Source organism: Bombyx mandarina, chromosome 15, assembly GCF_030267445.1.
Source record: "Bombyx mandarina strain Sakado chromosome 15, ASM3026744v2".
In the NCBI taxonomy this organism is placed as follows: Eukaryota; Metazoa; Arthropoda; class Insecta; order Lepidoptera; family Bombycidae; genus Bombyx; species Bombyx mandarina.
This window is the reverse complement of record NC_143221.1, coordinates 9,607,687-9,622,432: the sequence shown is the minus strand read 5'-3', so window position 1 is coordinate 9,622,432 and position 14,746 is coordinate 9,607,687. Positions and strand designations below refer to the sequence as shown.

Genomic DNA, 14,746 nt, shown 5'->3' with positions numbered 1-14,746 from the left:
GCACTCAATCCGTGGACCCTGTTCATGTAGAATTAGTAGACAGTGAGGTAGAACGCAGAGCCTCCTTGCCACCATCGGATGCGTTACCACCCGTCACCCCGATAGAAGTTAAAGACTTGATCAAAGACCTACGTCCTCGCAAGGCTCCCGGTTCCGACTGTATATCTAACCGCGTTATTAAACTTCTACCCGTCCAACTCATCGTGATGTTGGCATCTATTTTCAATGCCGCTATGGCGAACTGTATCTTTCCCGCGGTGTGGAAAGAAGCGGACGTTATCGGCATACATAAACCCGGTAAACCAAAAAATCATCCGACGAGCTACCGCCCGATTAGCCTCCTCATGTCTCTAGGCAAACTGTATGAGCGTCTGCTCTACAAACGCCTCAGAGACTTCGTCTCATCCAAGGGCATTCTTATCGATGAACAATTCGGATTCCGTACAAATCACTCATGCGTTCAACAGGTGCACCGCCTCACGGAGCACATTCTTGTGGGGCTTAATCGACCAAAACCGTTATACACGGGAGCTCTCTTCTTCGACGTCGCAAAAGCGTTCGACAAAGTCTGGCACAATGGTTTGATTTTCAAACTATTCAACATGGGCGTGCCGGATAGTCTCGTGCTCATCATACGGGACTTCTTGTCGAACCGCTCTTTTCGATATCGAGTCGAGGGAACCCGCTCCTCCCCACGACCTCTCACAGCTGGAGTCCCGCAAGGCTCTGTCCTCTCACCCCTCCTATTTAGCTTATTCGTCAACGATATTCCCCGGTCGCCGCCGACCCATTTAGCTTTATTCGCCGACGACACGACTGTTTACTATTCTAGTAGAAATAAGTCCCTAATCGCGAAGAAGCTTCAGAGCGCAGCCCTAGCCCTAGGACAGTGGTTCCGAAAATGGCGCATAGACATCAACCCAGCGAAAAGTACTGCGGTGCTATTTCAGAGGGGAAGCTCCACACGGATTTCCTCCCGGATTAGGAGGAGGAATCTCACACCCCCGATTACTCTCTTTAGACAACCCATACCCTGGGCCAGGAAGGTCAAGTACCTGGGCGTTACCCTGGATGCATCGATGACATTCCGCCCGCATATAAAATCAGTCCGTGACCGTGCCGCGTTTATTCTCGGTAGACTCTACCCCATGATCTGTAAGCGGAGTAAAATGTCCCTTCGGAACAAGGTGACACTTTACAAAACTTGCATAAGGCCCGTCATGACTTACGCGAGTGTGGTGTTCGCTCACGCGGCCCGCACACACATAGACACCCTCCAATCCCTACAATCCCGCTTTTGCAGGTTAGCTGTCGGGGCTCCGTGGTTCGTGAGGAACGTTGACCTACACGACGACCTGGGCCTCGAATCAATTCGGAAATACATGAAGTCAGCGTCGGAACGATACTTCGATAAGGCTATGCGTCATGATAATCGCCTTATCGTTGCCGCCGCTGACTACTCCCCGAATCCTGATCATGCAGGAGCCAGTCACCGTCGACGCCCTAGACACGTCCTTACGGATCCATCAGATCCAATAACCTTTGCATTAGATGCCTTCAGCTCTAATACTAGGGGCAGGCTTAGGGACCCCGGTAACCGTACTCGTCGAACTCGACAAAGAGGTCGACGTGCAACCTAACCCATGCATCAGCCCGCTGAGTTTCTCGCCGGATCTTCTCAGCGGGTCGCGATTCCGATCCGGTAGTAGATTCATTCGCGAAACAATTGCTCTTGAGTTGTTAGTTCTCCTTCGGAGGCGCTCGGGCAGTTGTTAGCAAATCCCACCCCTCTTGGCTGAGCCTTTGCTCGCCCACCTGTCCTGGTGAAACTGGAAAGGCCTTCGGGCCACCAGTAAACTTTCAATCATAAAAAAAAAAAAAAAAAAAAAAAGCGTTCGTCGCGCTGGTGAACGTCTCTTTCAGCTCGTGCGGAACCCACATAACAACTGATCTTACCATGCCAATTTGATGCAAATGGAACAATATTGTTCTGATACTAACGTTGAAAACTGCTGCGCCTTTTATTCATCGTCGCAGAATTTAGGTTTCAAGAGACCACGAGGCTCATATTTTTAGATTAAAATTTATAGATATGTTGGAAACTTTCACACAAAATGTCGAGTCGTGCGTTCTTTTGTAGTCTTCATTTTTACACGTCATTACTTACTATTAGATTTGTGAGCCGTTTGTGCGGCATTGTTACCGCAACGGAACTCCATAATTACTTATATTTTTATTACGTTCCTATTGATAAAAAAGGTACAAATATGGTGAAAGCAAAACGCTATTATTATTTATTATTTAATAACTAATGCCTGCATTTGAAAATAGTATTCCATATTTTTCAAATAAAATTCATTTGAATGTAAAATTTATTGCCAGTCAACCATAAATTACGTTTAAAATGGCTAGTATTGTGTAACGGCATCTTCATAGGTAAAGGCCTAATAAATTATTGAAGCAATGAACGTGAACATTGCACGGAATGGCCCTAAGATGCGACACGATAACCAAATAAATGCTACATCACCGTTTTTTCTTTCCTACCTATGCTGACAGCCTGAGAGGCTATTTAAGCGTAACCTAATAAGCAGATAAGCTCAGGGGGCTCAAACCTGACGACGTTGCTAACCCTAACTCTAGCAAGAGCAGTGATTCGCAGAATCTACTACCGGATCGGAAACGTGACCTACTGAGAAGATCCGGCAAGAAACTCAGTGGGCTGTGTCTGTGGGTTAATTTACTCGCGAAGCCCTTCGTTGCAAGCGACGCGTTCGATAAGAACATCACCGTCAATCGTTTTTGTAAACGTTAATTTAACAACGTATCAATATTGTCTTTTATTATTTCAATATTATTATTTTTCTTAAAGAAATGATTACTTAGAAAGCCTAAGGTTTTGATAACATCAGTGGGACCCTATAATGCAGGATGTTATAACACAGGAGCTAGTCTCTAGTTTAGAACTCTTTCCTTACTGAAAACTACAGTCCATTTTGAAGTATTAAAACAATCGACTATGTACTCTTCAACTCTATATACCTCTAAATGAATGTATTAAAACGTTGGCTGCTAGACGGTTTGCCCAAGGCACCAACGTGACTTATTCAATATGCAATGCATTTTTGCAGCAAAGTGCATTTTGCAATAAAGTGGGTATAATCAATTTGTACGATTGCCCTCTATTCAAACCGTCGTGCTTTGGCAACACAGTGGCTACTCTCATTACTTATGTCTCATTTTGTTGAGAGCTTTACTAAAAATTACATTCACATGTCTATTTATTTTATTCGATGCCTAGTGAGTGACATGAGAATTAAATTTATATCATCTCCTTGGGTTTTCACGAGTCGTAGTTGTAATTACATAATATAACATTAGAAATAATATTAGAATATAAAACGCTTTTTGATACTAAGAATTTATTTATAATTTTCACTATGTCCATTTTTTATTATAATTAAATTACATCATGTTGTTAATGAGAACTATAGCCGATCAACAAAAACAAACTCTATTCATAGACAAGCAAGTCATAAAGTATTTTACTTTTATGGTAAATCGCTTTAGCATTACAGTAAAATCCTTGAGGACGTAACTAAAGAATGTCAACGTTCAATGATGTCACCAACAATGCTTGTTTTTGTCGACCATATTTTTTCAATAAAAGTGCTATTTAATAATTACATTCTCTACAAAGTCTTCGTTTTTCTATAAACACTAATACTAGTGTCAACAATGCCTACACAATTAGCTAGTTCTTATTGAGAGGTAGTACATATTTCGTTTGACAATATAATCTGGAGAGCTTTAGCTATTTTATAACATTGGACATATGTATAATCCTAATAGTAGCTAAAGAGCATGTAGTTGATTCTACGCAATATGGTACGCAAAGTCATAGAGAACTAGACTGGGCTCATCTTATCGTAAAGATGAAACTCCAAGTCAAACAAACAAACGATTGCCAGACCCCAAGATACTGTTAGTTCTTTGTGTGTTAAGAAACTTATGTAGCTGTCTTTTTTTTTAGTTAATTAGACGGTAGTCAGCACAATACCAACACATTTTTTTTCTTTCTTACAGTTAAAATCGAGAAGCAGGAAATCAAATGTTCACCGATGTCGACATGCAAGAGAATTTAATACACACAATCGTATATGTACATGATAACAATTATTAAAATTTGCAATAGCTAAAGTCTGTGGGCATGATTTTCGTAATATCACAAACGTTCATTTTTAACTCATTAAGGCATTTGAATTCTCGTAGCGGAACTGCACTTCGTGTATTATTTATTTAGTAAAAAATCGGTGGATACCTAAAGGATCTATTTGAAAATAAGGCATGTGTAACCAGAATAGCAAAAATTCCGTAAAATTTCCGGTTTTTCATGGTTCATGATCGGGAAATTACTCTTAGGCTGTCTTATTGATTCAATAAATATACAATGTGTTACAAAATACTCCCTAAAAATATAATTAATGTATATTATATATTATATAATGTCAGGGTACAAGATTATTTATCAGAAAGGCCTACGTACCTATTTTACTTAATAATTGCCTACTTTAATAGTTTTTCTATTTTTCATTCATAAATGTTTGCTGCAAGGATGTCATTATACTCAAGTACTGGCTTCAAAAAATGTCAAGTTGGAAAAACAAAATATATGTTGTCATTTTCAAATCTTCTAATCGATATACCTACTACTACTGTTTCGAGTTTTTTTCAAATATAGGTAGATTACTCTTTAATTTTACTGAAATAGGGTTTGCACATCAGTGAAAATAATAATATTTTTGGGATATGTTATACAGCGTTACTACGGTTCTTAAATATTGTGGCTGGACTCGTTATAAGACCTCATTTAACCTCCTTTTGGATTTACGGGTACTTTTGCAACACCCTATATATATCTATGTTGATGAGTAGTGTATTTTTTATATATTTGCGAATACACTAAATATTTGATCTAATGCAGCAAGCTAATACAATTTGCATACTTTACGAATGCAATGAATGCCAAGAGGAAACAAAATATGTGTTCCAATCGCAAAAAAAATTAGAATCGATCTCGTTCCTTTATCTCTAGTCAAAGAAGTTTCACTTCTGTCACGTATATCTACTATGTTATATTATTTATATTTTTTTTAACAAAACGTAAATCAAGTTCTTTAAAATAAAAACATTAAGGCAATTAGAACAATTCCGATTTCGAAAATATTTTTTTTTTATTTCATTAATATTGCGGCTCAGATTTCTTAGCTTTCTTCTGCCCAACTTTATGATTTCCTAAATTTTGAAACGTTTCTAGAAGACTACCGGTGAACAGAGGTAGCGTTCGGTGCGGGAGATGTGGTGACAGGGCCTCCGTAGTTAAAATTAACACCAAGTTAATTCAAAAAAACAACTATGTGGTGAATATCGCGTGCAGTAATATTTGAATAGAGCCGCGTAGGTTATCAACGATAAAATTATAGTTAAAAGGAGTACTAATTGAACACAATCTATTCCTGATCCATTCGTGTCCTATCTAATAACATATATGATTTTAAGAAACTCCTTATATTAGGACGCCTCCTTATATTAATCTTGTACGTACGTATTTTCAACACACCCCTGTTTCCGATATTTAACAATTTGCTTTTTTATATATATAAGCGACTTCGAAATTACAATTATTACAATAATCAATCAAATAACATTCATAAATCATCATATTATACAAATATTCGAATAACATTTTCAAGTAATAGTTATTTATTTCCCAATTTATATTTAATCTTGTTTGTACACAACTAATTTTTATGGACAAATCATAATTATTATAATATGTTTTATTTTACCTAAATTATCAACATATTGCTATTTCTCATCTCATTCCCTCTCTTCTCTTATCAAAAAAAGGGACTTAAATTTGATATTAACCTATTACTAAACTAAACTTTTAATATAATTAATAACATCTTAAAGGATAAGTCTTTTTTTTTATATGCATAATCTTAAAACGTATCGTTTAATAAATGCATTGTGTCCGGTGAGATTATTTTCTTACAGTCTTGCAGGAGATATTTATATTCGTCTTCAACACGACCTCGTTTCAACAGATAAACAAGAACGTATTGGTAAGGGAAAACGGGAACGTTGTGCCGAGCGAAAAAACGAAGCTTCACCCTCTGAATGATGTTCATATCGACGAAACAGTAGTCTGCCGTGCAGCAGCTGCCTGGGGTCCTACAAATAATAAATTTACACTTGCAATTTTCCTCAAAAACATATTTTCAAACAAACATAATACATGATACTCTTTGGTGGCACACTATGATGTCCATGGGCTTTGGTAATATAGGATACACACGACATTTTGTAATACTTTAATACTTAGCAATCAATATATTTCTATCTGCTATCAAGAATTAACAATAAACAACCATTTTTCATATACTCTCACAGTTAACTAGTTAATAACATACAGTTAACTATTAATAACACCTGAGGCTATGTTCATAAAATGTGTACAGTACATTTTATATACGACAATATGATCATGTGTAAAATTTCAGAAGAAATAATTAGGAAAATAGAAGTATGTATTAATTTAACTCGTCTAATCTATTTCAATAAAATATATAAATGAAATTTACCTAGGATCGTAAGTGATTGGTTTTGCTTTCAGCGTTTTGAATATCATTTGGTAATATTGTCTGTACTTCTTCTTCATGATAAGAACAACTTGTTTTCCTTCGAATGGAAATCTCGCATCAAGATTCTGCAGTTCTAAATGCCAGTAGACAGCGGCTCTCGCAACCTCCACGCTTGTGCTATCGATTTCTAATATTTTCGGGTGTTTCATCCATTCATAGAGAGATTCCTGTTCAAAATGTTGTTCTGATATCAATGTTCTTATAAAAATACGTGGAAGTGTTAGTTGGTATGAGTCTTCTTGTCATACTCATTTTATTCTTTCCTTAACTCATTTTAATAAATAAAATTTTGTTTAGTTATTGTGATTAAAAGTTATTTTATATAAAATAACAAGGGAGCATGACATTACACTTTTTTTATTGTTTCAGAGTATTCTTTAAGCACATCACGAAAAAGAAAATATAAAATGAATAAAATTAAAAAAAAGTAAAATAGTGGTGATCTTATAGCTTAAGATACCATTTTCTAGACAACCATTGAAGGAAAATATGAATCGAGTTCAATTACTCAATAGTATTTAACATTAACAAATAAACTATTTATAATGTTAATTTGATCAAAACCTCACATTAATATAAAACTAGACGATGGTTTTTTTTTGATAACGCCATCTTGTTGTGTCTTTAAAGCAGTTAGTTGCCCTCAATTAAGAAAAATAGTATTATTATTCGCCAATAGATGTCGGGAAGAGTTGATTATTGAAAACACGAATAAAACAACATTTTCTGAAAATAAATCGTAGCTACATCGATTTATCGCCCCCGAAATCCCCTGTATACTAAATTTTATGAAAATCGTTGGAGCCGTTTCCAAGGTTCAGATTATATATTAATATACAAGAATTGCTCGTTTAAAGGTATAAGATATAAAAGTACATACATACATTATAAAATAGAGAAAGTATTAAAATAAAATTAATTAATACAGGATTACTTAAATATAATTTCAAATATATGGAAAATTAACATGGTTCTTATGAGAATATATAAGCAACAACTGAAATGGGCAGATGATTAATTGATCACTTCTGATCTTGGTAATGGGAATGCATTTTCCAATGAGTGAATGAGTGAAAATTTGAAATTCTTTAAGATTTGTATTCAAGATATGAATTGTATTATATTGTATTGATTTCAAGAATGTATTCACATTAGTATTTAGATTAATTTTTAGATTTGTGTATTAAATTGTTTTACCTGCATGAACTTCTTGCATCTAAAGCTGTCGTAGATAAAATTGATGCTAAGCAGCCACTTGCCGGTAGCGAGAGCACAAACCATCATGCCAGTAAATGTATCATTCGGTAACAAACATATAAAGTGAGTTGCTAACATTTCCATTTTAGTGTTTTCCGCAACTACGCCACCTAGTTCGTTTACCATGGCGGTAATCCTTTCACGGTCCTGTAACGTTGAAACATTTATAAAGTGTAATTATAAAGAATATTCATATCAAACCAGACATGCGATTTGAATTCAGAACGAAAGCAGATTAAGAGAGCCCCCCTTGTAAATACTGAAAGCATGTTATATTTTCACAGGCTGCCTTTATTATTTACTAGCGACCCGCCCTCGCTTCGCTTCGGAAACATTAAAACACACACGAAACCAAAAAAATAAAATAATTTTTTTTTTTTTTAAAAGTAGCCTATTTTCATCAGGGACAATGTCGGCTTCTAACGGAAAAAGAATTTTTCAAATCGGTCCAGTAGTTTCGGAGCCTATTCGAAACAAACAAACAAACAAATCTTTCCTCTTTATAATATTAGTATAGATGCCTAATTTTAAGTTCTGCCATCCAATATCAGGTACATAAGTTGTAAGTGGTGAATTAAGTAAATTTCACGATGCGAATGTCGCCACCCTCTTTGAAATTTGAGATCACAATCTGATTGTTTATAATTTTTAATCATCATCATTCTTTCTTCACCCTCTGTTGGGGTGTAGGGCTCGAATCAAATATTTTTTAATAAATATAATTTAATTAATTTGTTTTATGGTGGATATAATTTAACATGAGTTAGGTAAGTTATTCTTTAAACAAAAAGCGGTAGCTGCCTGTGAGATTTGAACAATGTCATAACATTGCTCGATATGAGTACACCAAGCACTTTATCGTTTTGACCATGATAACTTAAACTTATCGTTTCTGATGATTACAGTTGTCACTCTAGATACTGCTTATGGATCCACCTGACCTACACTCGGTGCTATTATTTCTAATGGTATTAGCAGGCAAAACAGAGAAATCTGTATTTGTTGAACCAGGTGCTAAATTAATTTGCTGGTCGAGCCCTTAAGCAGAAGCACTAGTATCAGGGCAATACTCTTAAGACAGAAAAGACAGGTACTCTCATGTCAAGCCATTAATTATAATAATAAATAGGTATTGTTTACCTTAATTGATTCTGACAACATGAAGACTTTCTTATCACATGCACAAATTAAATTTTGCTTCAATTTCCAAGAATCTTCTGATGCGCCACTGGGTGAATTGTAATCACTGTCTGAAAATTTATATTTCTAATAATGATTTGAAAACAGACAGATGAATGGATTTACAAATATAACATTACCTGAAACAATCTCTGGTAGGCAAGCCTGAATTTTAGTAGCAACCTGAAGTTTCCCTTTAATAGGACTATATGCTGTTGCTTTCTTTTTTAGTTTATAATTTTGTATATATTTTTGAAATGGCAAATGAATTGAAGCTTTTGCCTTGCCATTTTCGACAAGTTTCCGAAAACTAACCTTTTTTGGGGTGCTCTGGCGACTAAAAGTTCTGGAATAAACCAATGGAGTCCTTTTTTAATGTTCCATTACCACCATATTATGTTACGAGAATTTACATAATATATATTTACAAAATATTCATCTCATTGTTTAATGTATGTACATACACATTCCATAGAGGTAAATATTGAAGAATGGAAGACTATCTTTCTGGAGCAAGGAAGCATCTGTAACCCAAGCATTTTTTATATTAAATGTACAATTAACTAACAACATATTCCCATGTTAGTAGTTTATAATGCCATCCCAAACATGATACATATGAGGCATGCACTGGAACATAGACTCACTCATTCCCCAATTTAGAGAAAAAGTTCTTCAATGGACTTGAGGTCGGTGTCGATTTCTGCTCAGCAGGTTTGAAATCAATTTCTTGATAAATATCTTCGACTGACCAACCAATCTGACGTCGGGCTGACTTGGGCTTGGCTTTACTGTATATAGGGAAATCAACGCAGTCCTCACCATTATCAATGATACTGGTTTTTGGAGAATTGTTGATAAAGTGAGTTATCCTTAAATGTTTTAAATATAGCAGCTTTTCAGTATACATCTCATGGCATATTGGGCATACAAAATGTTGAAGTTTCACATTCATTGTGCACTCATTGATATGTATAACATAATCATCATATTGATCATATTTTTTAGTACAGAGTACACAAGAAACATTCACAAATGAAGATCGAGGTGAAGTTGGTGTTACTGGTGTTGAAGACATGTTCTGTGTGCAATCATTAGCTATTAAAGTTTCATCACTGCATGACCTTTGTAAGTCGTTTTGTTCAATTGTGCAGGTTGTTTTACATGTGTGCATACCCTTTGTGCTGTATGACTGACTGCACCCAACGCATTTTATAGAATCAACATCACTATCATCTGTTTCATCGCTAATTTCATGATGCTTAGTTAGTGGTTGGTCTGAACTAGTACTAATGAAACCATTATCTTCATTGTCATCTTTTAGATCATTAAGCTCAGTATGAATGTGGAACTCTTGGTTGAAAAAATCATCATAATTTGCATTTGGAGGTGACTTGATATTGACGTCTGAATAAATAAAAATAAAAATTTTTACAATATCATTTTGGTATAATAAAATTTGGATAAAATATTAATTACTTATTGAAAGTTCACTCTCACATTAATTAATTTAAGCTTTCATGTGGGAATAACTGGATCCATTATTCACATATTACTTTTGTTACTTCTCATAATTATAATGACATATAAGCTATAGGGTATATTAAGACTTATGTGTTCATATACAAACTTGCAAGTAACATATTTTATATAACAATATCAGTTACTTATTTGTGTAATATTTTAGATATTTTGTATTTATTGGTAACCAATACAATAATTACAACCATAACCATAATATGTGAAACACACCTGGAGACTTCCTTAGCAAGTAATCTATCCGTTCACATTGTTGCTTAAACAAGTAAGCAGTGCTTAAATTCTCAATACATGAAGTACATACGCGGTCTGATAGTCCATCACCTTCGTGTATCTGAAAATGTATTTTTTATTACTCATTATAAATTTTACTGTAGCCAATCACTACTGTGTACAGTTGATCAAATTAATGAACCAACTGAGTTTCTTGCCGGATCTTCTCACTGGGTCGAGATTCCGACCCGGTTGTAGATTCTGAAAAGCACTACTCCTACTAGGGCTAGTGTTAACAAATTCTCTCAGGTTGAGCCCGTCAGGCTACCAGAGGCCACCCAATAGATAAGGGATAAAATAAAGTTAACTTTTTGTTGTGCTTAAACACAATTATTTGTGATATCCATTTGTTTACAAATTTATTAGAAGATGCTACATTATTACTTACTTGCACATTAGCAAAGGACATAACCATCTCAGATAATTTAACAGATTCGTCCTGATCAAATATGGAACAGAATTCACCAAGTTTTAAGCATAAACGGCATTTTTGAAAACAAGCACTCATTTCGGTGGCGTCGTTTTTACATACGGTACCTTCCTACTTAACTACCTATTTAATTTGAATTTTAATCAAAATTTGAATAGCGTTAAACATAGATAATACACCTAAGGTGATATAATCTATGGTGATCAGTGTTTAATTATTATTTTGATTTTTTGGCGGGAGCGCAAGGAATGAAGTTGTGTGATTTGTTTTATTTTGTCTATTTAGTGTTTCTTCAGGTTTAAATGTGTAATAACGGTGGTTTATTATCTGTTTAATATCTTTGAAAGTGCACAAATGTGGGAAAGTGAAACAAAGCCTCTGGACGTAACTTCTCGGGATCCTCCAAAAAGTCCACTGAAAAAATCTCAGTAAATGACCACCGTTTTACTAAGATTATGTTTCATCCCATATCATGTCATTTCCTCCCAATAGATTAATATCTGAAATTAATCATCTTCATTTCGTTTCGTTTCACTCCATATTATCATTTTTCATAAAAATAAGAATATAAATTAAAAATAAGACATGACTTAAAGGTCTCAGTAATCAAGTCATAAAATCATTTAAAAAATATTATTTTTGGGACTTATTGGCGGGAACGCGAGTAGTGAAATTGTGTGATTTATTTTATTTTGTGTATTTAGTGTTTCTTCAGGTATGTGTGTGCCTTCAAAATGGGTGCTATTTATATAAGCAATTGTACGTATAGAACAATATGTCGTGTCCCTACTATATAGGTCTATGGGTATTTACCAGTATTTACTAGTACTTGATTATTGACATCTGTCAAATGGGACTTCATAGTTGGAATAGAGTAGGTACCATGACATGGGGTAAATTGGGATCCTGGGGTAAATTGGGACAAACCTGCGGAAGATTCTCAAAGTACCTGTAGCACGGAATCTACCTAATTTTGTTTATGTTAATATTTATCAATGTATAGAAGAAAAACCAAGCTAACTATGGAAGTACTAAATATGAGTTAAGTTGGTCCCAAAAATTCGTCAAATTAAATTGAAAATAGTGGTTGAAAAGTGCGTTTTAAAACAGCTTAAAGAACTTTTAAAAAAAGTAATATTATCGTTGTTTTTTCAATAAGATTACAGTTTATATAAGTTTTTAATACACCTGGAAATACCACAACAAACGGTAAGTTGCAATATTCTTATTTTAAATACAATATTTCGACAAAATAAAAAATGTATATTTTAACCTTTCTTTTTGGGGAAAATTGGGACGTATGTAGGGTAATTTGGAACGAGACTGGAAAAATTAGGGACGAGAAAACACAAAATTGGAACGCCAAAAGACAAAATAGGGATGTCTTGTTAGGGTTGTCACTGATATCTTATAATAGATTTTTTAGCCTATACTATCACTTAATTGCGTGATGTAAAGAAGGTTAATGTGTTTATCAGTTAGTTTATGTAAGTATTATAGGTAAAAGAAAAGTATATATATAATTACTTTTTTTCGCGACATTTACCTTGTAATATCTGCCCGGTCGTATGTTCTTTATAGCAATAAAAAAAATTAAAAGTTAAAAGAACTCAAACGAATCAAAACTTTTGTTATTTCAGAATCTATTCGCGCGTCGAATCATGATTTTGTTAACATTCACAACGAACACACACAAATAAAAATAGGCCTCAGATTTTAAATGTAACATTAATTAAAAATCCGAGATATCCAATTATGAGTGAGTGAATTAATTGAGTTTAGTTATTTACCTGAAGGTCGATTTTGTCCCTATTTACCCCATTGTACGGTAGTCGTATTTTTACTATGTATTTTTAAATGGACGAAGCCACCTGACAGTAGCTAATGTCACTTTGCAAAATAATGTTGCCATATTTAAAGTAATAGTGATACGTTCAGTTCTCGTTCAATCAGATGAATGAACAATGAGTGTGAACAATTAGTCATTTCAAACTATAAAATAATATTATTTCTATTTTATAATAAAATTGTATTAAAGTGCTCTAATATATGTTACTAGTAGTATGTAACTACAATTAGTTTTTTTTTAATGTTACCTACCTATAATTGTTATAGTTTATACATCTATAGTTTCAACTATATGATGTATTGAAAATAGAACAGTCTTACAAGCTTCCGCGCAATGTTTTTCTTAATGTTTAAAACACTCGGTATTCAGTATAGGTAGATACCATAGGAACATAATCGTCGAAAACTCGTTGGTATGTACAAAGCACGACTAAAATTCGAACCCCATACCCGAAATCGACAGTTTGGCACACTAACTATTCACTAAACTATCGAGGCAATTTCATTAATTCAGGAGTTTTTTCAATCATTCACTTTGTCACAACACTATTTTTATTTCATCAAAAACTGACAGCACAGTAAACATCAATAGACTTCGTCAAATAAAAAATACGACTTTAAGGCCTAGGCCGCACTACAGTTTTTTCCCGGGAGCGGTTAACCGCTGTAACCGCGAAACCGCTTAATACGCACACACTACAATTATTAACCGCGAATTCGCCCGCGATTTTCACTATTTGAAGATGGATAAATTTCAAAAGAGCAGTAGCAGTGTGGCTCTGGTACTAAGAAATAGATAAAAAGACAACGAAAATTTTACAAATGTTGGGTCTATCCACTTTCTAGCCGTAGATTTGAGAAAGGGTTTTTTCATAAGAAATATCGAAATTTAAGAAAACCCCTAGAGAATTTTTTCAATTACTATCGGATGTCAGTAGTCAGTTTCATGGAAACAAAGTTTCGCAAATGTATTTGACATTTCAAAAAAACCGCCCGCGGTTACGCATAGTGCGTGCACGGATACCTAGTTCTATGGATTACAAATTTTCTTGCGGTTTTTTTCCGCGACAATTTTGTAACATTTCGCGGTTTTAAAATCAGTCGCGGGAAAAAACCGCAAGTGCGGCCGCTTGTATTCGTTTTCGTGTTTCATAAGCTCACACGGTTATTAACCGCTGCGATTTCACCGTAGTGCGGCCTAGGCCTAAGTAGGTAGGACTTAAAGTGTCAGTAATGCCAACTCCGGGGTTTTCCCCCCAAATTTAGGGGGGAAAAAATCTATACAGGGATTTTTTTAGGGGGTGAAATTTTTTGGGGATATTTTTAGGGATAAAATTTTATTTGTATTTTTTTTTAAATTTCTACGTACATCAACAAAAATAAAAAAAAATCAAATCGATTGAATGTTTCCAATTTTAATAGATGACACTGTATGCATTTTTTATTATACTCTTAACAGCTGACAACTAAAAACAGTCGGTTATAATTGTTAGTTTTGTGCACTATCTTTTTT

The 14,746-nt window shown here is 34.6% G+C and overlaps 1 protein-coding gene across 1 annotated transcript; it reads right to left on the bottom strand.

The window, feature by feature from the left end:
• Positions 1–3,405: 3,405 nt before the first annotated feature.
• Positions 3,406–11,550, bottom strand: LOC114247983 (uncharacterized). Its single transcript, XM_028181082.2, has 8 exons — positions 11,344–11,550; positions 10,896–11,016; positions 9,791–10,550; positions 9,284–9,489; positions 9,105–9,214; positions 7,905–8,111; positions 6,648–6,874; positions 3,406–6,237 (listed from the first exon to the last, which is right to left on the bottom strand). Exons 1-8 carry the CDS (start codon positions 11,461–11,463, stop codon positions 6,006–6,008), a joined length of 1,983 nt encoding a protein of 660 aa, XP_028036883.2. The 5' UTR covers positions 11,464–11,550; the 3' UTR covers positions 3,406–6,005.
• Between the last annotated feature and the right edge of the window lie 3,196 nt (positions 11,551–14,746).

What these genes read in the sequence shown, in the direction of transcription:
- LOC114247983 (XM_028181082.2), bottom strand. Translation starts at nt 11,463, where the DNA reads ATGAGTGCTTGTTTTCAAAAATGCCGTTTATGCTTAAAACTTGGTGAA. An exon ending in CTTGCTAAGGAAGTCTCCAG is followed by an intron (nt 10,551 to 10,895) that starts GTGTGTTTCACA and finishes TTATTTATTCAG; the next exon opens with ACGTCAATATCAAGTCACCT. An exon ending in GATGCAAGAAGTTCATGCAG is followed by an intron (nt 6,875 to 7,904) that starts GTAAAACAATTT and finishes CATTTTGAACAG; the next exon opens with GAATCTCTCTATGAATGGAT.